At 40.6% G+C, this 25,614-nt stretch overlaps 2 protein-coding genes across 7 annotated transcripts in view; one reads left to right on the forward strand and one right to left on the reverse strand.

Annotated features, from left to right (window-relative positions):
• psme3ip1 (proteasome activator subunit 3 interacting protein 1) lies at positions 1-24,788 on the forward strand. Of its 6 annotated transcripts, none has more exons than XM_031874328.1 (8): positions 3,200-3,247; positions 4,494-4,625; positions 4,730-4,828; positions 5,571-5,692; positions 8,900-9,045; positions 9,904-9,989; positions 11,595-11,866; positions 24,774-24,788. In XM_031874328.1, exons 2-7 carry the CDS (start codon positions 4,499-4,501, stop codon positions 11,852-11,854), a joined length of 840 nt encoding a protein of 279 aa, XP_031730188.1. In that variant the 5' UTR covers positions 3,200-3,247; positions 4,494-4,498; the 3' UTR covers positions 11,855-11,866; positions 24,774-24,788. The 6 variants fall into 6 exon arrangements, with proteins under 6 accessions (XP_031730186.1, XP_031730188.1, XP_031730190.1 ...); XM_031874330.1 differs by lacking the exon at positions 24,774-24,788 and adding an exon at positions 12,243-12,293 and having other exon boundaries at positions 11,595-11,798; XM_031874326.1 differs by lacking the exons at positions 3,200-3,247; positions 24,774-24,788 and adding an exon at positions 1-72 and having other exon boundaries at positions 11,595-12,287.
• The window catches only part of cpne2 (copine II), a 42,457-nt gene continuing 36,165 nt past the window's right edge, over positions 19,323-25,614 (reverse strand). The window contains exons 15-16 of the mRNA XM_031874324.1: positions 22,360-22,596; positions 19,323-20,737 (exon numbers count right to left, since the gene is read on the reverse strand). Coding sequence (XP_031730184.1) covers positions 20,630-20,737; positions 22,360-22,596 — 345 coding nt within the window. The 3' untranslated portion in view covers positions 19,323-20,629. The remainder of the gene's footprint in view (positions 20,738-22,359; positions 22,597-25,614) is intronic.

Raw genomic sequence — 25,614 nt, forward strand, 5'->3', positions numbered from 1 at the left:
GAACCAAGCAGACCGCTCATAAATCCACCGGAGGCAAAGCCCCCAGGAAGCAGCTAGCCACCAAGGCTGCCCGTAAGAGCGCCCCGGCCACCGCGGCGTGAATAGCTCATTCCTCAACACTGCATAATATATTATAATATATAAAACATACATTTGCGAATACTGGTTTCGGCAGATACTTAACACATGCCATAACAATTCTGTGCATGTGTATTTCTGTAGTTGTTAATCTTTAACGGCAAATGCCCAGACTGTCAAAACGCAATGGGCAAATGAGGAAACATCCCTGACATGTCTTGAGTTCATTCAATTCAGTAAACAATACAATGACGTAGTTCCTTATTTCTGAAATGTTAAAGTTCACGTGAGCCTGCGTAGTGATTTTTTTATTAGCAACAGTTTGAGTGGACAATAAAATAAAGTATTTTTAAGGTTGTAAAATGGTTTATCACCAAGTCGTTTGTTAATCTCTCTCTTATTTGAAACGTTGAAACTTTTTTTCCATGTTCATAAAACAGTTCACAACATAAACGGATTGCTAAGGTCTAAATATACAACGTTCTAACAGATAAAGTGCTGTGTGATGAAGTGCTCATATTGATGTCAGTATGTGCAGGGGAGACTGACCTTTATCTCAAGTTCTCAGTTATTGCTAAAGAGCTTAATTTATTAGACATATGGAGTGAAATATATATATACATAATTCGTTAATGTCCAGTGATTTAAGGAGCAGGCATTAATTCACCATTTGCTGCTCATAATTCAATTCATAATATGTCCTCCAATTCACCAAAAGACACAATAGTTTCAATGACACACAGTCATTGAAACTATTGATACATTAGAACCCTAGCCCTATTTTTAGGCCTCTGCTCAAAAATTGCATACCCATACTAAAAAGACTGTAAATCACAAGGTCTATTTTAATAATTTTGATGGTATAATACAGGTAACACTTGTGAGATGTGTTCAGATGTGTAAATATTGTGTATATGTTACTGGTAAATAGTGAATGGCACACAGCTCAAATTGAAAAGTTTCAGGTTCACCTGAAAAAAAAGCACTGCAAGCATGAATATCTTTTTTTATTGATGCAGGTGAAAGCTAAAAACTCGCCCAAATCATAGCACATGTCAAAAGTCTCTGCAAATTTTTGCTTTGATAAAGTGAAGCAAAAAAAAGTTAGAGGTTTTAGTACAGAGAGGTCACGGGAGGTCGAGCTGATTTGTCATTTTGGAACCAGCTGTTCCAGCTGTTCCATTGTACTTTTATACACTATATAACTATATATTTCACTTGTTTTATCACTAATAGTGTTCAATCCATCTAAATACAGCAGGTTGGCATAATTTTGAGAGCCTGGGGCCTCTCTAAACCCTGTCTGTGTCTGTGAACCACGGATCAATTCTTGTCTGCCTGTGTGTATGTGAGGCCTTTGTCAGCCTATGATTGGCCAATTCCAGACTATGACACCTCTTTAGACACGTCAGAGTCTCAGGAATGCAGGGGTTGTAACATGGGCTTGATTGACAGAATCATTAGCCGGAAAAAAACAGAAACGGGCTGTGTTGCCCTGCTTAAAAACCGATTCCCCCGAAAGTGAATTCCCTTCCCCCCGTTCCCCCAGGCTTGTCTGACCCCCCTTTCACCAGGAAGCAGTTGAAAAACACAGGAAATACGTAGCAACAGTGTTTTTAGCCGGCAAAACGGAATATGAATCCTTTTTCTTCATGAATCATCTCAAAGTAAGGAGCATTTATGGTTTCTTCTGCGGTGGAGCGCCTTGGTTTTGTGGTGCTTGTTGGCTGTATCTTTGTAATGGTTTCACGAAGAGAAATTCTGAAAATATCTCTGGATTCTGTGTCGAATGCTCGTGCTTTTTGCTATCTCGGTTGTCCGTGTTAGCGGTTAGCTTTTTGTTTGCAGCTTTGTACGGAGTGCATGGCTCGCTGAGTCATGGCGAAAAAATACGTGATATTGTGGTATGTCTTCTAGATATTATATTAGTTTGTGTATAATTGTGTTTGCAGTGTGTAAAATGGCTTGCATTATGTTTTTGCCCAGAATTTCTTCGTTAAGTCGGTATATAATGTGTGTAGCATTCATTATATTTGTTTCTGAAAAGTGCATTCTACTACACGCTCTTCGCTAAACGGTCTCGCTCGAACCCCAAATGGTCCTCGCTCGGGCTTAAACCGTTTTAAATGTTAATGGTGCAAAGTTCTAACATGAAAATTACCAATTATTTCATGAGATACAGTATAGTGACTTCTTCTGTCCTCTAAACCCTTAACAGCAGCTTAAACTTCATAGATTTTGGATCCTTAAATAAACAATTTAAGATGAATTGAATTAAAGATTACATTAAAAATTAAAAAGAATACATCAATGGAATTTACATTTCTCAGCACGTTTTCTAAAATGTGTCTCATTATGTAATTAAGTCATTATCAAGCTCTCTAATTTCCACAAACAGGTTTTGTTAGCTTGGGCTTAATCTATAAATATAACTTTGTACCTCGCAATTTATACATTTGGAACAATGGCAATATTCTATTCAAACAAATCCATATTCCAAAGTGGTATAATATTAGTGTGTTGGTTGTTAAATTGTCATGGCCTATTCACTCCAGATATAATGTTCCCATAACTCCTGGATATGCATATCATATTGGAATTGTGTTTTTTATACGGTGGAATAAATGTTTTTTTTGATTTTGTTTGAGCTGTTTACATTGATATCAGTGAACTTACAAAAAGAGAATTTCACAGAATACAACGTCTGTAAATTGCAACCTGAAACTGTCTCTCACTTATTATGGACCTGCATATTCACACATAGACATTAATAAATCCTTCATAGCTAATGATGCCATTCAAAACATGTACCGTTTCCCTTTACATGGTAAAGATAATGCCTCTTATTTCCTCGTCAATTAATTTTGTTTTACTAACAACATTTTTTTTGCTGTATTTTTGAAGCAACTTTAACATTGTAATGTTAAATTATTATTATTATTATTATTTCAGTTATTTTGAGTCTTGTTTCTGCATGTATAACTATTTCCCAGTGTCATCACTCGATGGCACTGTTGCCTTGTTTGTAGTCCGTTGCGTTTGACTTCAGCTGCAGAAAAGCAGGTCGGAACTAAAGTCGCAGGTCGAAAAATCGTGACGGGGTGTTTTCACGGTGACACAAAACGTCATTGATTTGGAGCAGTAACACCATATCAACTAGCCGAGCTTGGTAAGTTTATGTGACGCAGAAATGACCTCGCTTGGTATGAAATAGTCATTATCTGAAACTCAAGTATGCTCGGTTGTGCAGCAGGAAGTATTGGTTTTCCAACATGACACGATATTGGGCTACTGACAGCGGAGACAACCGCTTGCTTAAACGGTAATGAAGCTAAAGCTAGCCGGGGGTTGCAGCACACAAGGCTCCTGCTTGTCCACAGCGGAACTAAGCCAATGAGCCTGACTGTTGTATTGCAGATCGGTTGCTGCATTGATTACAAATAATGGTATCGTTAGCTGAGTGTGTCCTTACAAGGATTGACTTTAGTGGCTAGTCTTGTTATCATAGCATTGGGTAGCGGTGAGTGGATCAACAGGGCCGCCGATTCAAACGAAAAGCTTTGGGCCATTCAGCGCTCCTCGTATTTAACTCGACCGTCACCTCGCTGCAAATCGGCTGTGCTATCCTTGTGAGTTTCTTCTGCAGTCATCGTTGACGACAAGTTCTTTAAATGGCTATCGTCTCAATTACTTGTGATGATTAAAGATGACCACAAGGGAGAGCCAAAACCTTAACGTTACTTGTTGACTCCAGTTTAGTACACTATTGAAATAACGGAATTTAAAAAAAAAAGTCTCTCAAAGTCTGTGGTTATCTAGTTGTAGTGTAGTGCAGTCTTTTTGGTGATCGCATTGCAGCAGTGTGTCACCGCCTAAGTCATAAAACAAAAAATAGCAACATACACTCAAAACACGGTGACATATTTGTGATAAAATGGGACCTTGGTTCAATCTATTTAGTTACACTTTTACAGAAATCCAACACGAATGAATATGAAGAATGTATGGTAAAAGTACCAATGTATGGAAAGTGTAGCTTTGTAGATTAAGTTCAGGGCTCTAATGGGGCTATTGTGTTTCGATCCCAAAACCAACACATATAAACAGATCCAGTCATTACTGCGTCCTCTGTGGCATAAAGACAAATTATTATGGCATTTGTGACTATAAACGCACACATATAGTAGCAGTGTGGTATTGCTCTCTCCATCGGGCCATTACACATGCATGTTTAAACTTTATTAGCTGCATTTAGTCAACAGATGCATCACTAAATGTAGTCTTGGCTGGTTTCAATTGATTCATACGTGCCTAGTCTAGATGTGGGTTTTGCTCAAAACTGAGTATTGATGGCATTGCAACAGGTTTTTGGAGTCGCACTCTAAAAGAAAGGTGTGTTTTTTTCTTTTGGTCAGCTGTAATGGAAGAGGGAGCGGCAACAGGCGTCGACCTCAGCAGGAAGTTTGTGTCAGAATCTGAGCTTGATGAGAAGAGGAAGAAGAGACAGGAGGAATGGGAGAAAGTCAGGAAACCCGACGACCCAGAGGGTAAGAAGAGCACATTCACTTGCACACGTTTTCAAAACGCACCATAACTGCTAAATAGATACAGCCGTGCATGCATCCACATTTTTGTTTGTTTTACTCCTCAGAGGCCCCAGAGGAGAAGTATGACCCACGGTCCCTCTTTGAGCGATTGCAGGAGCAGAAAGACAAGAAACAAGAGGAATATGACGAGCAATTTAAATTCAGTGAGTTTTGTCTCTGTCTTTCTTTGTTATATCTGTTATTACCACTTTTACCTTCTTTTGTCATCTAGTTTTGAAGTAAGGCTCATACTGTATTTAACCACGGGCTATGTCCTATAAAGACTTTACTTTGCATTGAAGGATATGTTATAAAAGATGGTTCACAACATGCATTCCTTTATACTATTTTCTCATGATTAAAGAGGCACTGCATCAATTTCTTACATCACGGTCCGTTTACTCATCATGGTTAGCAGCATCAGCCTGCAAACACGGCAGTAAAAAGTCTAGAGGGAGCTTTCTGGTCTGGCTAAATTACCACGATGATGTCATCATGTACTATTCATACTTCAGACACTTCAGCACTTTCACTTAAATACGATTATGAATGAAGGACTTTAACTTCTAATAGAGTATTTGTATATAGCCTTACTGGTACTTTAATGTTACAGTGAGGAACTTTAAAGTGTCAGTAAGACTATATGCATCATAAATAATATTTTAAATACAGATCCCTCTATATGGCTCTCTATTTTGTTGAAAAGATTAATTGGGAAATAACTCGCACTCTTTCAATTCAAGCATTCATAAATCTGTTATAAGTACACACACAACTTTCGATTTCTTCCCGCGAAGGTTATTTGGGTGTGGATTTCAAAAAAATGACTCTTATGGTTAGTTTTCTGAAAAAATCCAATCACTGTACTGCCATGTGTTGAGAGCATGTTTGTTTCCATGGTGACAGGGAACATGGTGAGGGGATTGGACGAGGAGGAGAGCAGCTTCCTGGACGAGGTCTCCCGGCAACAGTGCCTGGTGGAGAAGCAACGCAGAGATGAGGAGAAACAGGAACTGTTGGAATACAGAATATCCTTTTAACATGCTTTGGTTTTTAAGAATAACATTTTAATTAGCCAGTATCGCTTTTGTGATCATATGAATCTGTTATTCCCCATTTTAGTGAACGATGACAGACATTTCAGGTTTAAAGTAAGCACCGAGATGTAGTTGAAGTCGCAGCAGGTTGTGAGTCTGGTTTATTGTGTTTATGAAATAAGAATTGGAGGAGACTACTATCAATATACTTCACTCAGTCTTAAGCACCATCTGCATTATTTTAAAACGAGTACAAATTAAAACTGAAAACTAAACTCTCACACTTCCTCCAGAGCAAGACAGTCAAAGAGTTAATTTCCAAAGAAATGCATGCTTTCAACTACGTCCCTTGAAAATCTAATGCAAATCTCTAAACCTAATACACATTTTATATCTAATGCTAAAGTGAACTGGTTAAAGGTTGAGTTTGGTATTTTTCAACCTGGACCAGGTGGCAACAGCCGATTCTGAAAAGTGATGCGAGTCTTGAAATGCCTTGCATTCTTTCTATTGGTCAGCAGGGAGCGTGTCGTCTGTTTGCAAAGAAGGCTTGTTTTTGAGAAAATGACTCTACGTCTCACTTAAATGTATTACCTCAGTAAAGATTTGTAAACATGAGTTTATGGACTCAATTGCTAGTTTCAAGTCTTTTTCAAAACAGCATGATGTTCATTTAGTAAGTGATGGTCCATTTAGAGTCAAATAGACCATAAAGCAGGGTATGCTTTAGGGCGGGGCTACTCTGTTATTGACAGATCGCTACCACCATATGAGAGCTGTCAGTGTTTTCCTCTTACAACTTTTACCCTTTCACAGTGTTTTCAGTTCAAGAATGTCCACATTTAGCTCCAGTTGTACTTGGCATATCTAGAGTCACTTGTGGTTGCAAAAAAAACCAAGATGGTGACGTCCAAGTTGTCGAAATCGAGGCTTAAAAACAGTAGCCCACAAACCAATGAGTGACGTTCCGGTGACTATGTCCACTTATAATGTACAATCTATGGCATGTATATAAAAAGTACTTGGCAGCCGCTAAACAAGCTACAATGTAATCCTTCGGGCAATAATCCACCATCAATGTACATCCCCTACAACTGCTTGTTTTTACTGACAACATTATGGAAAGGATCTTACAGAGTAGGAAACTATTGTCTTTAACTTTCGCTTGACCCGGTCTGTTGGTTATTGTGTCATGTCACTTGTTGGCGGAAGACAAGTGAGTGAGAGTCGAAGCGAGGATGTTGTAGGAGTTTTTTATGTTGGAGTATAGAAAGCGTAACTTAGTGTTGTCTACATCATTTTCAAAGTCATGGCTGAATATTTGGTTGATTGTGACATTATGGATGGGACGCGAGATTTCAGAACGAGACTTCTCCTTGACAGTGGCGCTTCTAGCAATTTTTAACTGGGGTGGCAAAGGGTCGTCTAGAAGTGGCCTCTAATGATGTTAATATGCGTGCAGAATTTATTTCATGTATTTATATTCCACTAATAATTGGCTAAAACATAAATGAATTGGCTACGTGCATACACACAACTGTTGGGGGTCAGTCACCTTTTGCAGAACCTTTATTGTCAAGACGGCTAACCTTAGAAATTACAAATATATAGGACCTTTTTTTCTGAGCTCATTTACAAAAGTTAAGGCTGGTAAGTAGTCAAATGCTCTAAGCAAACCCTTACACGTTTTATCTTCCTCTAAATGACTAATCTCAATTACATCATACATTCTATCATTATGCTGATATAGTGTGTCACCTAACCTGGATGTTTTTGGATAAAGAACAAATGAGAGGTTCTGACCATATTTCAAAATATGAGTCATGGACTTTGTGCTGCTGCTTGTTGTGAGCAGACTAGCATGAAGTGCCTGGATAAGTAACATCATTACAGAGTTAGTGTCGTCTGCTTTTTGTATATACATTGATGCTACCGTGTGCAGGTTCCTGAGCTTTATTATGAACAATATTATATTAATATTATTACAATAAAATGAAGACCAAATTGAGGTAGCTCATATACATGGGACATTTGTCAGTGCTCTTGGGTGGACAAACTATGTAATTGTTAATGATTTCACATTTAGTTTGGCATTTCTGTACTTCTATATTTCTTGTTAATTGTAAGCTGACATATTTAGATATCTGCAATAAGCTAATACCGACAAATATATCGGCCTAGCTCTACTAGCTAGCTATGTAGGATGATGGCATTCTTAACGGTGCCTCCTGAGCTCTGATTGGCTGACAGTTTCTCCAACTGGAGAAAGCAGCTATGAGTGGGCACCAGCGCTGAACAAATCTTCAATGTGGGCAGCGGGTTAAAGGTCAGGAATCAGCCTATTTTGTTTGCCTAATCCCATCTGGATCATTTCGCTGCATTACATAACCTCAAATGTTAGCCCGAGAAAGAAGCATCAGACTGTTGTACTTAGGACAGACCACCTAATACTGGTACTGTGCCTGACATCACAGTGTAGATTCTACACTGTGACATTCTTGCACATTTGAATACAGGTCCAGAAGGTTTTGCTTGTTGGTTGTTGCTCTCTGTAAACTCTCACGTTGTCTTGGCGGACAGACAGGTTTGTGACAGACAGGTTTGTCTGCAGATGAAGAAGAGAATGGGTTGTCGTGGAAACTGTATCATAGGCTGGTAACTACGGTGACCATTTATAGCAGTTGCTGTGAACACAAAATACATGCGCGCACACACACACACACACACACACACACACATGCATAGGCGCAGACCTTAGTTAATGCAGTGAACACTCATCACTGCTTGAATGTACCTCATGCAAATCTAATACCTGATGTTCCCCATTCATCTGACCCCTTTGTCTTACTCCTTGTGTCTGTGTTTCTTACTCTATTTTCCTCCCTCTCTGCATCTCGACCCAATTTCATGTCTCCTGAGCTCTGTCCATCTCCCGGTGTACTTGTAGGCTTCATATCTGTGTCACCTCTCTCTCTGCCTCTGTGCATGAGTGCTTTTTTTTTAGCCTCTCAGAACTGTGTCACTTTTTCCAGCACACTGATGGAGAGATGTAATGGCTCCCCCGGAAGGGAGGAGAGAACTAACCTGTTGAGTGGACTGCTGCTGAATGGGGAAGTCAGTTTTGTACTTGCCCCTGAGCTCTTCCTCTTTGTTCCCTCCACAAGGATCCATTATGGTTTATTCACCTTAACTTTGTACTGTCACAGCGCTCTAGTGAAGCAAGCGGCCACCGAAACCCGCAGAGAGCCTGAAAAGAAGGTGGCACCTAAACCTTCGGGGGCGGAGCAAAAGACCAGCCATCTGTCTCAGGCCCATTTGTTGGCTGGAGCTGTCAAGAGACGCAGGTAGGCACACAGAAATACATCCTTTAGAGCTGCACTAGCTGATTTTGTTGTGGAACGGTGTCAACAGAACAAGCTGTAAATACAGCACTGACCTTATAACATTGATATGAAGTTTGTCAGTTGCCTATTTGCACATCCAGAAGACACAGAGTAACATTATCATTCATTGTCAGTTGTTTGTTGTGACGGATTTAACCCTCTGAACCCCACAAAAAGGCATGCGTAGAGGTTGTAAAAATGTAAATAGTTCAATATGTACAGCATGTGGAGCCTCCTTTTTTTGTGATTATGGCAACACTTGTGGGCACTTGGAAAAATGCTGTTTGTATCTCTACTTCTAGCCATGATTGTGCTGTTTCTATAGAGGTGCAGGACTCTGTGAGTAAAATGTGATGTAGAACGCCCGGAAACTGCGTGGGGTTCAAAGGGCTAAGTCCAATATTCACGCTCCTTTAGTTCTGTTTTTAATGTTCACCAGCTCCTTCTTTTTAGCTGCTAAAATCTCCACTATGTTCTCTGATCACAATGTATCCTCGTACAACGGTTACGTTCTATGAGTTCCTTCCGGTACCATTGCTGATGAAAGTGAATTGGTTGGTAAATTGTAAACTCAAAGTTCACTTACTTAAGTGTTCCTGAAGCTTCCAGACACATCCCAGGTCCACCTGCAGAAAGCTTGAGGAATAGCTTCGTAGGTGATGCTTGAGTTTCTTCTCACAATACTGTAAATGTTTCAAGACTGAACCTTAGAGTTAGACCCTAGTCACGTTGTACTCCGTCGTTAGACCCATTGTTTGCATGAAAATCTTGATTTTGAGCAGACTTAAATCTTCAATACCTCTTTGTTCTGTTACCCAGTTCCTCCCAGTCCTCTGACAGCAGTAAGAAACAGAAGGTGGAAATCTCAACGACGGCAACGACAGGAAATGGAGACAGACACACAGGTGGGTTGCAGCCTGAGGCTTCAAAGGTAGGAATGTCTGTCTGAGGTGGACAGAAATGGAGTTTTGCACCTCTTTGACAATTTCTGGAATTGGTCAATGATAGAACTACAGTATCGGACCAGAAGCCAATGCGGAAATGTCTTAAACCTGCATCAGGGGGCGACTTCTCTGGTTGCAAAAAGAAGACCGATTGTGCGGGATTTCTGAGAAAATGACCCTACTTCTCTCTAGGGATGTCCCTCAAAACCCAGTTCTAAACGAGAACCGCTTCCGAATTAGTAAAAACCTGGAGTATCGATGAGGTCCGAAGTTGACGGTTTTGCTATCGGTACTTTAGAAGTGACGGAGTGAAATCTCTGCAGAAAAAAGCAGCGTCTCAAACCTCCTCTCTGTGCCTGTCTTTGCACGAGGGGCTGAGTTGTGCTTTACTGTTACAGACACACACACACACACACCAACTCCGTGAGACACATCATGGCAGAGAAAACCAAAAGATGCTGATAATTCTCGTTGTCATGAATGCAATCCCTCAAGTAAGAGAGGCATTACCAGCAATTTATCAAAACATTTGGCAAACAAGCAGAACGTAAATCTGCAGAAATGCTCAGTTTTCTACCGTTTGGTGAGCAGCCGTCCAGCCTCGTCCTCTGCCGGTAACGTCAGCGATGCTATACAGAGTATGATAATAAGAATAGGCTATTATATTAAAGCTAATCGCTTAGCTTATTTTCTAGCTGCGAATGTATTTTAATGATTTAGGAACTTTTTGTATTGCTGCTCAAGAATGACTATTTCTCTACATACAAGAATAATAAAGCAATGTTGATTCTTTTCTAAAATATTTGTCTTTTTTTTTTCTCACAAAATAATAAAAAAAGAACCGATTAGAGTATCAGGATCTATAAAATCCTAACCATACCCATCCATTACATTACAGTCATTTAGCGAACGCTTTTATCCAAAGCGACTTACAATTCAGATTCTATCACATACACTGTAAACATGAGTTTATGGTCTCAATCTCTAGTTTTGAGTCTTCTTCAATACATCATGATGTTCATTTAGTAAATTATGGTACATTTAGAGTAAAATAGACCATAAAGCAGGTTATGCTTTAGGGCTTTGCTGTGATGTCACGATGATTACGTCTACTTCTTGTAATCAGTCTGTGTCAAACCAGAAAAACACAAACTTGTGATTCAATGATGCATAGATTGCATACATGGAGAGTGCGTTTTTAACTACATATAGAGCAGACATTTCTTTCAGAATTGTGAAGGACGACTGACTCTTTGCAAAGTGGAAGTGGTCTGGCTTTTCAGGTGCTAAATGCTAGCTAGTTCACCAGCTAGCTGCTAACTTTGTATGACGGCAGTTTGGTGCAGGCAGCAGGTAGTTTAAGGTGGTGGGGTAATCAAAGCCGTCTGACTGAAAACGGCAGCCTGCTTCAGCTGGAAACGAGTCGTCTGAGAACGGTTAGTGAATAAAAATGGTAAAGTCGAGGGCGATGAATCTAAAACGGTAAATCTCTGACCTTTTTAAAAAGACTCACGGGGGAGTCTGCATGTGCAGGCTCTGAACCTGACAGTATGTTGTGCTGTTCAGAACAGGAGGATGGAGCAGGAGCAGCAGGCGGAGCTAAAGATCAACAAACAGACCCCGGCTCGACGGCGAAGACCCCCTCGGCTCCCCCGAGCTCCAGTCAAGGCGTGTTACACCTGCCGTCAGCAGCCGTGTGTGTGGGCGTTTTACCAGGACTCTGGGCTTATTCCGGCAGCAGCGACTCTGACAGCAGCTCGGACAGCGAAGGTAGCGTGGACGCAATCATGTTGCCGTACCCCCGGCACAGCAGGGCCTACAGATAGACACACACACACGTGAAGTAAGTCTATATTGCTTCAGAATGGCTAGCAAATAGTCAGAAAAGGTCTCCTCACACAGGATATGCACACACAGAGACAGATTCAAAGGTCATACATACACACGCTGATATAAAAGTACCTGCAGGCCACACACGTTCATATCATGTTGGAGTCATACACTAGCAACATGCACACTGAGCAAAACTTATCAGTATTTATGATTAGTATTCTTGCTCTTCAGCCCAGAAATATAATCTTAATGAATGGTGACATTAGCACCAATTTAAACTCTACTCTGAACTTAATCTTTGTATCTAATTGTTGTTTTTGCTATTGTGGCACTCAAACATGACACCTCCACCCTTCCTTCCCTCAATCACGTCTCACACAGTTTAAGCCGAGCAACCAATCCCGCACTGACTACCCCGACGACATCCCCCCCCCCCCCCCCCCCCCCCCCCCCCCCCCCCCCCCCCCCCCCCCCCCCCTTCACCCAACCCCACTCCCAACCCAAGCCACAGCGACTGCAAGCTGTGCTGTTGGCTGAGGGAACAGTGATTGACAGCTGTGGAGCAAGGAAGAGACTGCTTTAGACTGTGTCAAACGACCTAACACCTTTTTAGCTATCGGCGGGAAAAGAAGAGAGCCGAGGCAGGACATGCTTCGCTCTCTGCTTGGGTTAAACGCAAAGTCCGAATGGTTCGAAAAATGTTTTCGTTTGTGTGATGTACTGTGTTTTGTCATCAGTAGTGTTTTAAAGTAGCATTGTGCTGGAAAGATGCTGGACTTTTTGCTGTTGTCTCAGACGTTGGAGCTTTGTTTTGTTGGTCAAAGTCTGAGCAGCGTGAAATAAAGAGCTGTCCCTTGTACTGCGTGTTTGCTCTAGTTTATTTGTGTGTGTGTGTGTTGGGGTAAGGGGTTGGGTAGTGAGAGTGTGAGTGAGATAGATGGATAGAGAATCAAAGAGCTTCTATAAACTAGTGAAACTTTTTTTTATATTACCAATTATGGATTGGAAATTGAATGCTGCATTAATTCAGCTTTTTTTGTCTAGTACTCACAAGGGACCACTTCCTTAGGTCAGTGGTTCTCAACAGTTTTGGCTTGTGCTAATGTCTACATCTCACAGGTATGGCGTGTGGGCATGAATTACGAATAATGAGCACCAAGGAGTGTCTCTTGCCTTTCAAGTTGTTTCATTGAATGGATGGAGGCCTGAAGAGGTAAAAGTACAGTGGGGCAAAAAAGTATTTAGTCAGCCACCAATTGTGCAAGTTCTCCCACTTAAAAAGATGAGAGATGCCTGTAATTTTCATCATAGGTACACTTCAACTATGAGAGACAGAATGGGGGGAAAGAATCCAGGAAATCACATTGTAGGATTTTTAATGAATTAATTGGTAAATTCCTCGGTAAAATAAGTATTTGGTCACCTACAAACAAGCAAGATTTCTGGCTCTCACAGACCTGTAACTTCTTCTTTAAGAGGCTCCTCTGTCCTCCACTCGTTACCTGTATTAATGGCACCTGTTTGAACTCATCAGTATAAAAGACACCTGTCCACAACCTCAAACAGTCACACTCCAAACTCCACTATGGCCAAGACCAAAGCGCTGTCAAAGGACACCAGAAACAAAATTGTAGACCTGCACCAGGCTGGGAAGACTGAATCTGCAATAGGTAAGCAGCTTGGTGTGAAGAAATCAATTGTGGGAGCAATTATTAGAAAATGGAAGACATACAAGACCACTGATAGTCTCCCTCGATCTGGGGCTCCACGCAAGATCTCACCCCGTGGGGTCAAAATGATCACAAGAACGGTGAACAAAAATCCCAGAACCACATGGGGGGACCTAGTGAATGACCTGCAGAGAGCTGGGACCAAAGTAACAAAGGCTACCATCAGTAACACACTACGCCGCCAGGGACTCAAATCCTGCAGTGCCACACGTGTCCCCCTGCTTAAGCCAGTACATGTCCAGGCCCGTCTGAAGTTTGCTAGAGAGCATTTGGATGATCCAGAAGAGGATTGGGAGAATGTCATATGGTCAGATGAAACCAAAATAGAACTTTTTGGTAAAAACTCAACTCGTCGTTTTTGGAGGAGAAAGAATGCCGAGTTGCATCCAAAGAAACACCATACCTACTGTGAAGCATGGGGGTGGAAACATCATGCTTTGGGGCTGTTTTTCTGCAAGGGGACCAGGACGACTGATCCGTGTAAAGGAGAGAATGAATGGGGCCATGTATCGTGAGATTTTGAGTGGAAACCTCCTTCCATCAGCAAGGGCATTGAAGATGAAACGTGGCTGGGTCTTTTAGCATGACAACGATCCCAAACACACTGCCCGGGCAACGAAGGAGTGGCTTCGTAAGAAGCATTTCAAGGTCCTGGAGTGGCCTAGCCAGTCTCCAGATCTCAACCCCATAGAAAATCTGTAGAGGGAGTTGAAAGTCCGTGTTGCCCAGCAACAGCCCCAAAACATCACTGCTCTAGAGGAGATCTGCATGGAGGAATGGGCCAAAATACCAGCAACAGTGTGTGAAAAGCTTCTGAAGACTTACAGAAAATGTTTGACCTCTGTCATTGCCAACAAAGGGTATATAACAAAGTATTGAGATGAACTTTTGTTGTTGACCAAATACTTATTTTCCACCATAATTTGCAAATAAATTCTTTCAAAATCAGACAGTGATTTCTTGGATTTTTTTATTTTTTTTTTTCTCATTTTGTCTCTCATAGTTGAGGTATACCGTGGGTACGGAAAGTATTCGGACCCCTTTAAATTTTTCACTCTGTTTCATTGCAGCCATTTGCTAAAATCAAAAAAAGTTCATTTTATTTCTCATTAATGTACACTCAGCACCCCATCTTGACAGAAAAAAACAAATGTAGAAATTTTTGCAAATTTATTAAAAAAGAAACTGAAATATCACATGGTCATAAGTATTCAGACCCTTTGCTGTGACACTCATATTTAACTCACATGCTCCATTTCTTCTGATCCTCCTTGAGATGGTTCTACTCCTTCATTGGAGTCCAGCTGTGTTTAATTAAACTGATTGGACTTGATTAGGAAAGGCACACACCTGTCTATATAAGACCTTACAGCTCACAGTGCATGTCAGAGCAAATGAGAATCATGAGGTCGAAGGAACTGCCCAAGGAGCTCAGAGACAGAATTGTGGCAAGGCACAGATCTGGCCAAGGTTACAAAAGAATTGCTGCAGCACTCAAGGTTCCTAAGAGCACAGTGGCCTCCATAATCCTTAAATGGAAGAAGTTTGGGACGACCAGAACTCTTCCTAGACCTGGCCGTCCAGCCAAACTGAGCAATCGTGGAAGAAGAGCCTTGGTGAGAGAGGTAAAGAAGAACCCAAAGATCACTGTGGCTGAGCTCCAGAGATGCAGTAGGGAGATGGGAGAAAGTTCCACAAAGTCAACTATCACTGCAGCCCTCCACCAGTCGGGGCTTTATGGCAGAGTGGCCCGACGGAAGCCTCTCCTCAGTGCAAGACATATGAAAGCCTGCATAGAGTTTGCCAAAAAACACATGAAGGACTCCCAGACTATGAGAAATAAGATTCTCTGGTCTGATGAGACCACGATTGAACTTTTTGGCGTTAATTCTAAGCGGTATGTGTGGAGAAAACCAGGCACTGCTCATCACCTGCCCAATACAATCCCAGCAGTGAAACATGGTGGTGGCAGCATCATGCTATGGGGGTGTTTTTCAGCTGCAGGGACAGGACGACTGGTTGCAACTGAAGGAAAGATGAATGCGGCCAAGTACAGAGATATCCTGGAAGAAAATAATAAAATTAACTTTTTTGATTTTAGCAAATGGCTGCAATGAAACAGAGTGAAAAATTTAAAGTGGTCTGAATACTTTCCATACCCACTGTACCTATGATGAAAATTTCAGGCCTCTCTCATCTTTTTAAGTGGGAGAACTTGCACAATTGGTGGCTGACTAAATACTTTTTTGCCCCACTGTATGCAGTATTTTGCAAGAACAAAAGCGAAATCATACAAAAAATATAGTTTTACCAGGTAAGAAAGATAAATTTAAAATTACTGCTTGGTGCTTTTACTGTTGAGGAACACCTGGAGGGCTCCGCCTGATCGTTGGTGTTTTAAATATGTGAGATGTGGTTCACAGCCAGACCTACAGTACACGGGTCACAAAATTAAAGCGGAAAATTTGACTAGATCAAAACTAATTTGTGTAATTTGATTCTGGGATGTTTATTCAGTCCTCATTAAGACCGTAGCAGGAGGAATTTGCATCTAAAGCTGAGTTCAGTAGCTGATTGAGATAGAAAACTGGGGTGGCAGTCAAGGTGTGTGAGTGAGTGAGTGAGTGAGAGAGAGAGAGAGAGAGAGAGAGAAACACATGCATTTCAGTTTGAGGACAGTTCACTGACATTAAGAAAGCCGTGGGTTGTTGGTATCACTGGTGTAGCTGTGAAAAGACTTGCTATGACAACAAATAATATTACCAACTGTACACAAAGAAAATAAGATTTCAGGATTTGTGTTTTGAAGTGTACCAAACGCAAGCGTTTTAGATGAAATTCTGACCCCAGCAACCACATGTTTAGCAGTCTGGCAAATTATTACAGTACGTTCAAGCTGTTTTGTGAAGCCTGAGCTCTAATCGACATACTGCCCCAAAAGGTTTCAAGATAACAGTAAACTGTACATTATTAATAGTGACATTATATATTCAGAGTAATAAATGAATGTCAAATAAACAACTTTAAATATTCAAATGTGAAATAATATCAACAAACAGTTAAACGTTTTGCTTCTCTTTGTGGTCGTTCTGCATCTCTTTCTACGTTTATTTATACAGCACGTTTCAGCAACAAAGTAATTCAACGTGCTTTACATAAAGCATGAAGACAACTGGCAAAAGAAACACACCACAAAAGGACATGAAGAACAGGACAAACTGCACTCACTTGGACCACGAGGCAATAGCACCCGTTCAAGCTGCAGGGGGACTTCCTGATATGTCCCATTAATGCATGTACTGACCTGGCTTTCTCCATGGAGCTTTTGTGCGTTCTCACCTTGTAGGTTTCCATGGATTGTGGTTATACCTGGACCGTGGTTGTACCTGCTGCCGTGGTCCTGCCTGACACCCACGATTGTATTATGTTGTGTAATCTGTACACATTACATTACAGTCATTTAGCGGACGCTTTTATCCAAAGCGACTTACAATAAGTGTATTCAACATAGGTATTCAAGAGAACTACTAGTCACCAGAATTCCGAAGTGCATCTCCTTTTATAACAAGCATCTAAGAGCATAAACCAGAGCAAACGTGCAGTGCACAAACAAACAAATGCAATAAATGCAACAAACTAGTATGAATACAATAAGTGCTAAGTGGAAGGCTCAGGGTAGTACTTCTTGAAGAGGTGAGTTTTCAGCCTACATAACATCTATTGCACTTATATTTTATTTGGGGGGTTCCTCATCTGATGTGAGGATCCAAAGACAGAGAATGTCATATGTTGTGCAGATTGTAAAGCCCCCTGAAGCAAATTTGTGATTCGTGATAATGGGCTATACAAATAAAATTGAATTGAATTAAATCACGTTGAATGATGTCTGAATCCTCATGTTTATTACAGACCATATCCTATCATTTCATGAATTTACAGGTTCAAAAGCCACTCAATTTTAAATATTTTTTACCCTTTTAACATTCAGCAAATATCGTACCTCAGCACTCAGAACATTTGTTCTCTCACTTGGTATGTATAACATTCCTGTTCTTCCCAGATGTCCTCCATTGTGGCCGCATATCTACAAGTGTGTGACAAACAAAAAGCACCTGTCTTAACATGCAACACAACTGACAGTTAAAGTAAAAGCCATACAACAATAATACACTATTATAGAATTTATAATCAGCATTAACACTGGAGAGTGGCGAATTTCACAACGGTCATGAATGAAATGACAAAGATATGCAGGATTTGGACAAACCTGAAGACATGTAAACACTAGTCCACCAGCAACCGTCTATACAGTGAAAATCAAAGTCAATAAAGTCATCAGAAATTTGAGTTACATTCATTTCAAGTTGAACCATGTTGCACACATTCAAACCAACATTCAATTTCCATTTATTTTGTAGGTAATTTCTTAATAATTTTAATACAAATAAGCTTGGATGAAAGCGTGTTTTTAGGAAACACTAAATTACTTATTTATGTGACATTGGGATCTGGCATCAGTCTACAATTTTAGAAAAAAATAGAATTTGAACAATGTTCCTGTCAGATACAGTGAAGGAATTATTCAATCAGCCATTAATCTATAAATAATCAGTCGCAAAATATGTTGTCCCTTGAGTGGTAGAAGATCTTATTAGAGAGGAGTGTTTGTGACTTTGTTTTGATAGTCTTGGTGTTTTGTATTGGCACACACTCGGACCTCTTCAATATTTATAATTGTATAATTCTGGCACAGCTAACACAGGATAAGTATGTAATCACAAGAGGTCCTTGAGCATCCAGCCATAACTGCAAACCCAAAATATTATGCAGTTTGCTGCAGCGGAAGATTAGCTATAAACAACACACAGGCGCACAGTCACTCACTCACTCACTCAGCTGGTATAGATAATAAAGGTGAAGCTGCCACTAAAGCAGAGTAACACAGCAAAGCAAGGTATGGCAGCAGAGGCAATTAGAGTCTGCAAAAGAAAAGTAACTGTCGCTTTTATCCCCGTTCACTTACATACATATCTTCATTCAATAATTAGGTAATGAATCACACAGGTTTCCTCGGCTGTCTGTACCCTGTCTGGAGCATCGAAATATTAAATACAATAGAAACTTAAGGGCCTTTCATACAGAACTGCGATGTGGAAAGCACATCCGATTTTAGGTGTACCAAATGTATCAAACACAACTGTTCCATACCACCACCACCAAGACAAATGATACACATACAATTGTAAACGCAAGAATACGCATTTAGTGCTAAATTACAGTTCATCTATATGCTGGCTTATTAAAGTACATGCTGTTACGATTTATATTTAACAACATATTGTGTTTTTGTTCTTTTATCAAAGTTAGGTCTTCTCCCTACGGTGTCACCCAGTATCTGAAAAGCTCATGCTGCCAACACATTACAGGGGAAGTTGCTACAGGCAGGTCGATTTGCTGCTAAATGACGTTGTGATGCCATTATGTGTCATTATACACTACCATTATGACTGGGCCCCTGTGCCACCACAGACGTGTAAGATCACAAGAACACATTCTATGTGTACCTATGTGAGCCACGTCAAAGACAAACGTCCAGCAATTTTCAACGGACAATAAACTTCTTCTGATTTTCTACTGTGGTGGTTTTGTGTCTCTCGTGGTCATTTCCCATCTCTCTGTGGTTGTGTATTTGTGGTGTGCTGCTCTTATATCCACAGACACAAAGAGGACATGACATTTCCTTCAGTTTATTAACCTGAGTGTGGACATAGACACAACTTTAGAAAATGAATAGCAACACATTTAGTACAAAGATGCACAGCAATACACATAGGAGTAGTTTAGGTACACAATTCAGCACTGCATAAAAAGTACATTAAAAACATGTCATAAACATTGGCTTATCAGAACATGAACAGCATCATATAAATATACATTCGGTATATATGCATATCAGAAACTCCTCTTCTGCTTCCAATCATTAAAACTCTGAAAGTAACAGCCTTCTCTGACACATCTGTCTCTGCCATGGGACACTTCCTTCCCGTTCAACAGAATCTCATTAAAATATTTACAAAATCTGATAAATACATCATTTGAAAAAAAAACAACATGCATTGGTGATCATCAGCATCAGTTTGTAAACAGTGCGTAGATATTGGCATCATGCAGGATAAACTGAAGTCATAAGAAATACAAGGATTTTGCAGAAGCTAGCAAAATGGCCCCATATTTAAAAGCCTAATGAGTTCACAAAGTATCCCACATCTGTCCTGTGTTAGTGCTACAGCTGCCACTACGGCCTCGTCCTCCTCTGATTCTATCCTCTCGAATCAAACAAGCATATAGTGGAGCATTAAAACTCGCCCTTCAGACAACTGGCTATCACAACTTTAAATTGAAACCTCCCCCTGACGATGGAGCAGGGGTGAAGAAATAGTGCTCTGCTCAGGCTCAGTCTGTGAGTCTACCACACGTGAGCACAAAAGCAACCTGCCTTCGTCCGATCCGCTACCTGAAAAGGATCCATAAGACAAAGGGAGGGGATTGAACCACTGATATATTTCAGCTGAGAAGGGACTCTACACCAAGAAGTTGTATGTATCACATGGTATCAATCACAACACACACACATGCAAAAAGCTAAATAAAAGATGTTTTTCATTTCTCTTACAAAAAGGCCAGTGTTTTAGCTGCATATTCATAAACGTCCATATGATTTGGAGACACCTGCCATGGCTATAGACATGCAAGGTCCTTTAAACATTATTTTCATGGTTCTGTGTGCTGGAAAGCTTTAAGAAACAGAGAATATCGCCTCTGATGGATTCACAATGGATACTGACCAAACATCCAGTCACAACCTTGTAAATATAGTGGCAGGGATGTCTTCACTGTGATTTCTTTTTTTTTTGTCCACAACTCATTTTTTGTTCACAGCCAATATACACACTTTCATTCTGTATCGTTTGCCGTTAATGAGAAGAGACGTTTTGTTGAGCTATTGTACAGCGTGTGGGCTTTTGTTTTTGGGGCGTCTCACTTCGGCGCTGTGTTGGCGGGTGGTAGATTCCGCTGCTTAAAGTACTGGGTGACCTGCTGAGGCAGTTCGGCTAGGACTGACTTGGCGAGGGTCTCCTTGGGTGCCTGCGAGAGGAAAAAGAGCAAGAGAGCACATTCATTTATACAACAAAAACACAAAAAGTAAAGTGAAATGAAGGCTGGAAAAAGGGTTAGTGTTTTGGTTCTGCTTTGAGTGGCTGTCTCTGACTGTGGTATTTGCACGTCCAGTGCATCAGTGCTGCTTACAGACGGTTGTGTGGTGGTTACTGTAGTGGTTTATGGACACTCCTTGTCGTGATTTGTGCTAATAAATTATATTGCAATAATTGCTACCAACTTGCTAAGTATCACCACCAACTTTATGAAGATAATAATTTATAGCCAACAGACACTGCCAACACATCAGCTCATTGTTTCAGGTCACTGCCATCATTACGTTTGGTCTCTGTCTCTGCATCATTTCTTCCTCTCCGTTATGTCTGTTGCTGTCTCTCAGCCTTCCACCGACAAATTGGAACGAAGCCAGCAAACACTGTGTTCCTCCCACTACAAAGGAAGTCAGCTCGCCCACCACCCGCGCCCACACACACACACACACACACACACACACAAAATATATACTAAAATGAACAAAAATGCAAAGTGAGTCCTCTGGTGCACAGACTACAAATGTGCACATACTTATTATAACAATGCTTAGCTACAGCACACATGTTTGGACACTCACACTAAAGCTTTTTAAATGTGCTGCATGTATGCTCATCAACACACACGCTCACAGTGTCTCTGTCGAGTCTGGGATAACCAGGCAGCTCTCGTCATCTAGCAGACCCTGCATGTGTGTGTAGTGTGTTACAATCCGAGTAGCAACAGGCTGCCATTTGGTAACACACTCACACAGCAATGTTGTGTCATTAGGTAAAAGCCTCTACCGCAGAACTAAGATGGAGTCAAAGTGACACTGCAATTCACATCAGCAAATCAAAACATTAGCTGAAGTGTCATCTCGGCAAATGGTGACTGAAAGATGTCGAGTGGAAATAGACGATTGTGTATTTTATTCAAAATTGTCGTGTTCCAGCACAGTTCCACTCAGATCAGATCACACCACAGCTGAAAAGTAACACGGTCCGGGTTTGTTTTTTTTTTCACATCAGAGATTTCTTCCTGTGTTGTTTTGTCTGAGCTCATCTCACTGGTTTCAAGCTGACAGGACTAGAAGAAAAAACAATCACTATTTAGGAACACTTGAATCTGTATCTGGTGGGGTTGTTTGCTTAAATTGCTAGGCAACTGTCAATCAAATCTGATCAAACCACACCCACACAGTCGTGATAAAACAAAGAACAAATGAATGAGTGATCTGACTCCCGTATCAGATTTGAGGATAGCATAAAACCATTTGGGATAAGACACCTCAGACTGGACTTATGTGTCTGTATATGTATATCACTATACAGTATAGGTGCATTTATGTTTTTTGTTATTAAACTAGACTTTGCTACACAGCACAGTGCAAAAAGTCTTAAAACATTTAAATGTATGTACAGCATTTGGAAGGCAAAGGCTTGACCAACAATTTCAATTCTTAATTGTTATGTTACAGTAAACATCAACCATGACTTGCAGCCGTTGTATTTCATTTTTTCTTTTAAGTGCATGACGGTTCCATGTCATCCTGCTGGTTTTCAGAGACCAGTACTCACATTTCGGAAATCTCTGAAAGGGACGAACTGGACTATGTCGCGAACAGCCTCCTCTCCCGCGTTGGACCTTAAAACGCTGGCGTCTCCATCTAAGAACTCCATGGCAACGAAGTCTGCGTTGCCCACACCGATGATGATGATGGACATGGGTAGCTTAGACGCCTGTACGATGGCGTGACGCGTCTCGTCCATATCGCTGATGACACCGTCTGTTATAATGAGGAGAGTGAAGTACTGCTGCAGAGGGGAAGAGGGTTGGTCGAAGGGAAGATAGGGAGAGAGAAATGAGGGAGAGAAAACACAAAGGGAAGTCAGAAATACCCTTAATGTGAAGTCTTGAATCTCCTCTAAGGTCACTTGAGGAGAAATCTGCATGAAGAAAATAGACTGGGACGATAAGTCGCAATCATTGTGATTATGCAGTCAATAATGGTGAGCAGAGTGACATAGTGTTGTGGAGGTGGAGAAGGAGAGCTCGGTCAAAGGGTGAGACAAAGGAGAAAATACAAAATGCAATAGAGGACATTTTAGAGATTGTTGGGAGTGACAGTGAAGAAAAGACAAAGAATTCAAGAAGAAGAGAGCGCTTGATGACACTGCTCGAGGGAGAAAAATATAGAAGCCAGAATGAAAGCTTTTCTGCATTACAGCAAGTTGGGCTCCATTCGTATAACAGAGCAGACCATCTGCTCCTGGAAAAAAATGATGGAAGGAAAAGAAATGAATCGATAGATAAACAAGGGAAGGAGATGAAAAAAAGAAAGGAAGAACAAAGAGCGAATAATTTGCAGTGAGTCAGAAGGGAAAGGGATTCGGCTTCAGCATAAGACTGAAATATCCCGTAACATGTCGTAATCCATTCGTGTTGAAGTTTCTTATTGGATATATTACAAAAAAAACCAAACATACACAAATTCTAAATAAAGCACTTTCAGGAGAACATGTCTATAAAATACACTTACATAAATACACACATAAATGCTTGAATAAGATAGAAGGATCTTTTTTTAGGAAGCAACTATCATTATTTTGATTGCATTCAGACATTAACTCGACTCAGTCGGCAGAGTGTTAATATTGAAAGTCTCGCGTGTCCAAGTGGCACCAGTTTCGACAATGCACTCATTGGGTCCGTATCAATACACCCGGCAAGTGTGAAATAGATCCGATCAGATTCTTGAGATATACTAAGGACATACCGACATACAGACAGACACAGATTCCTTGCTTTATAATAAGATTGTTGACACGCATTAATTACCTTTTATGTCCACTTTGGGGCAGCAAAAAGCTACAAACACACATTTGACATATTATTATTTTAAAGTTGTTACGGTTTGCTTTTTTTAGCAAACACTATTCCTACTATGTATCCAATCGGCATGGAGCAGCATTAGCATCTGTATCGAGTTGTGTTTCTGGACAGCTGAAAAATGTAGGTCCAATATTCACTCTCCTTCTAGCTCTGTTTTGGTCCCCAACAACTCCTGAGAGAAATATCTGGCTCTTTAGCAGGAAGCATACAGTGGGTTTATCAGAGCTTCTTCGATGAAAACAACTGCGTGCTGGAAACAGGGTTGATGAGAGTGAACCAAATTGTAAAGTCACAAGCCGTAAAACGAAAACTGAGAGCTGAAGAAAGGTCTAGCAGTAGTAGTCTTAAAAGCAGTGCTTCAATATATTATCAGGCATATTAAGCAAATAAACTCTGGCGTTTTAAGAAAGCAAAACAAACACAGAGCCGAAATACTGATGCCAAGGATACATACAGAGCATGAGAGGTGAGGATGTAAACCACAACATCTCTGCTTCAGAAATATGTAAAAAATAATGTGTAAGCCTGCCAGTCTGGATCGCACTAAAGGTAAAATAAGCAAACTGTACAATGTTCATAAAGTATATTAATAACCAAAATCATCCACAAATTCACAGAAACTTCTAAAACTACAGTTGTTATGGAGGATAATTGTGATCATTGGACAAGAGTTTTGGTGATGTTACAAGTTTAAACAAGCTACTTAGATATTGTTTTAAAATTAATCAGTTATCTTGATTATGAAGCAAAATAATCAGATAAACATCTAAAATTATATATATACATAAAATATATATTAAATAACAAACCCATCGAACCAAAATTCAACAAAGCTGTGAAACATAGTTGTAATGCTTATGATAGTTTTCTTTACCATTTTACTGGACGTACGTACACACACACAAACACAAACACACCAGACAGAACAAGGATACAGCGTGTCTGACGTGGACAGAGACTTCAGACGGATTACAGGAGGCACGACATCCTATCACACCTGTCCATTATTACCTGTATCAAACCTGAGACACAAAAGGTATCTCTCTCTTTCCTACACAGACACACAGACACACAGACAGACACACAGACACAGACACAGACACACACACACACACACACACACATTTTGCCCCTTCTGATATTTTATTGAGCATTAACGTAACTTAATGGTGGCATAAAGCGAGTTTCATTCAATGCAACAGTGAAAACAAACAGTGGGAACCAATTTTACACCAGAGGCCTGAAGTGAGTTATCTTCCAGTATAGAGACAGAGCAAGATTAAGTCCCGCCCACACTGGAGAGATAACAATTAATCCCTCTCCATTGACTTTGCATTGTGTGAAGGTGACTCCTTGTCACTTTTGTCTGCTAGCAAACAACAGACCAATGTCTAAAGGCATGCTGTGGTGGGATGCACATACCAACAGAGAAAATAAGCTTTTATAAGTTTCCATACAAATAAAATGATTATGTCCCGTAGACCTCAAGAGCTCACACTAAACACTGCACTTCCAAGGGTCCTCTGCAATACAACCGCCAAGCGTGAAGAATAAAAGAACATTAACTGTTAAATCAACAACACAAACTGCCACATAAAGTGAAGGTTGGGTGGGAGCATAAGTGTGATCATCAGAGTAAGCAGAGATAGTGTTGTGTCCATAAACCTCCATAAATATTATATGACATTACTGGTCACACAGTTGTGAATGAGCCAATCTGTAAGGCATATTGATATCGATCAGCCCATAAAAGTGTGACTTCACTGTATTAACGCTATGCTTATTTTCTGCCAGAGATACCTCTGATGCCAATGAATTGACCATTTATGGCAAATGGTTGGAAAGTTAGCGTTGTTGAAAAAGAACTTGAACTAGTTTTGTGGTCTGTCTCGTATAAGGCAGATCATATGTGGGCACGCACACACACACACACACACACA

The sequence above is a fragment of the Anarrhichthys ocellatus genome, unplaced genomic scaffold (genome assembly GCF_004355925.1).
Source record: "Anarrhichthys ocellatus isolate YVR2014 unplaced genomic scaffold, GSC_Weel_1.0 scaffold80, whole genome shotgun sequence".
In the NCBI taxonomy this organism is placed as follows: domain Eukaryota; kingdom Metazoa; phylum Chordata; class Actinopteri; order Perciformes; family Anarhichadidae; genus Anarrhichthys; species Anarrhichthys ocellatus.

Excerpts from the sequence above, each read along its gene's own strand:
- psme3ip1 (XM_031874326.1), top strand. The coding sequence starts at position 4,499 with ATGGAAGAGGGAGCGGCAACAGGCGTCGACCTCAGCAGGAAGTTTGTG. Across the intron at positions 4,626-4,729 it reads GAAACCCGACGACCCAGAGG|AGGCCCCAGAGGAGAAGTAT; the intron begins GTAAGAAGAGCA and ends TTTACTCCTCAG. Across the intron at positions 9,990-11,594 it reads AAATGGAGACAGACACACAG|AACAGGAGGATGGAGCAGGA; the intron begins GTGGGTTGCAGC and ends TGTGCTGTTCAG.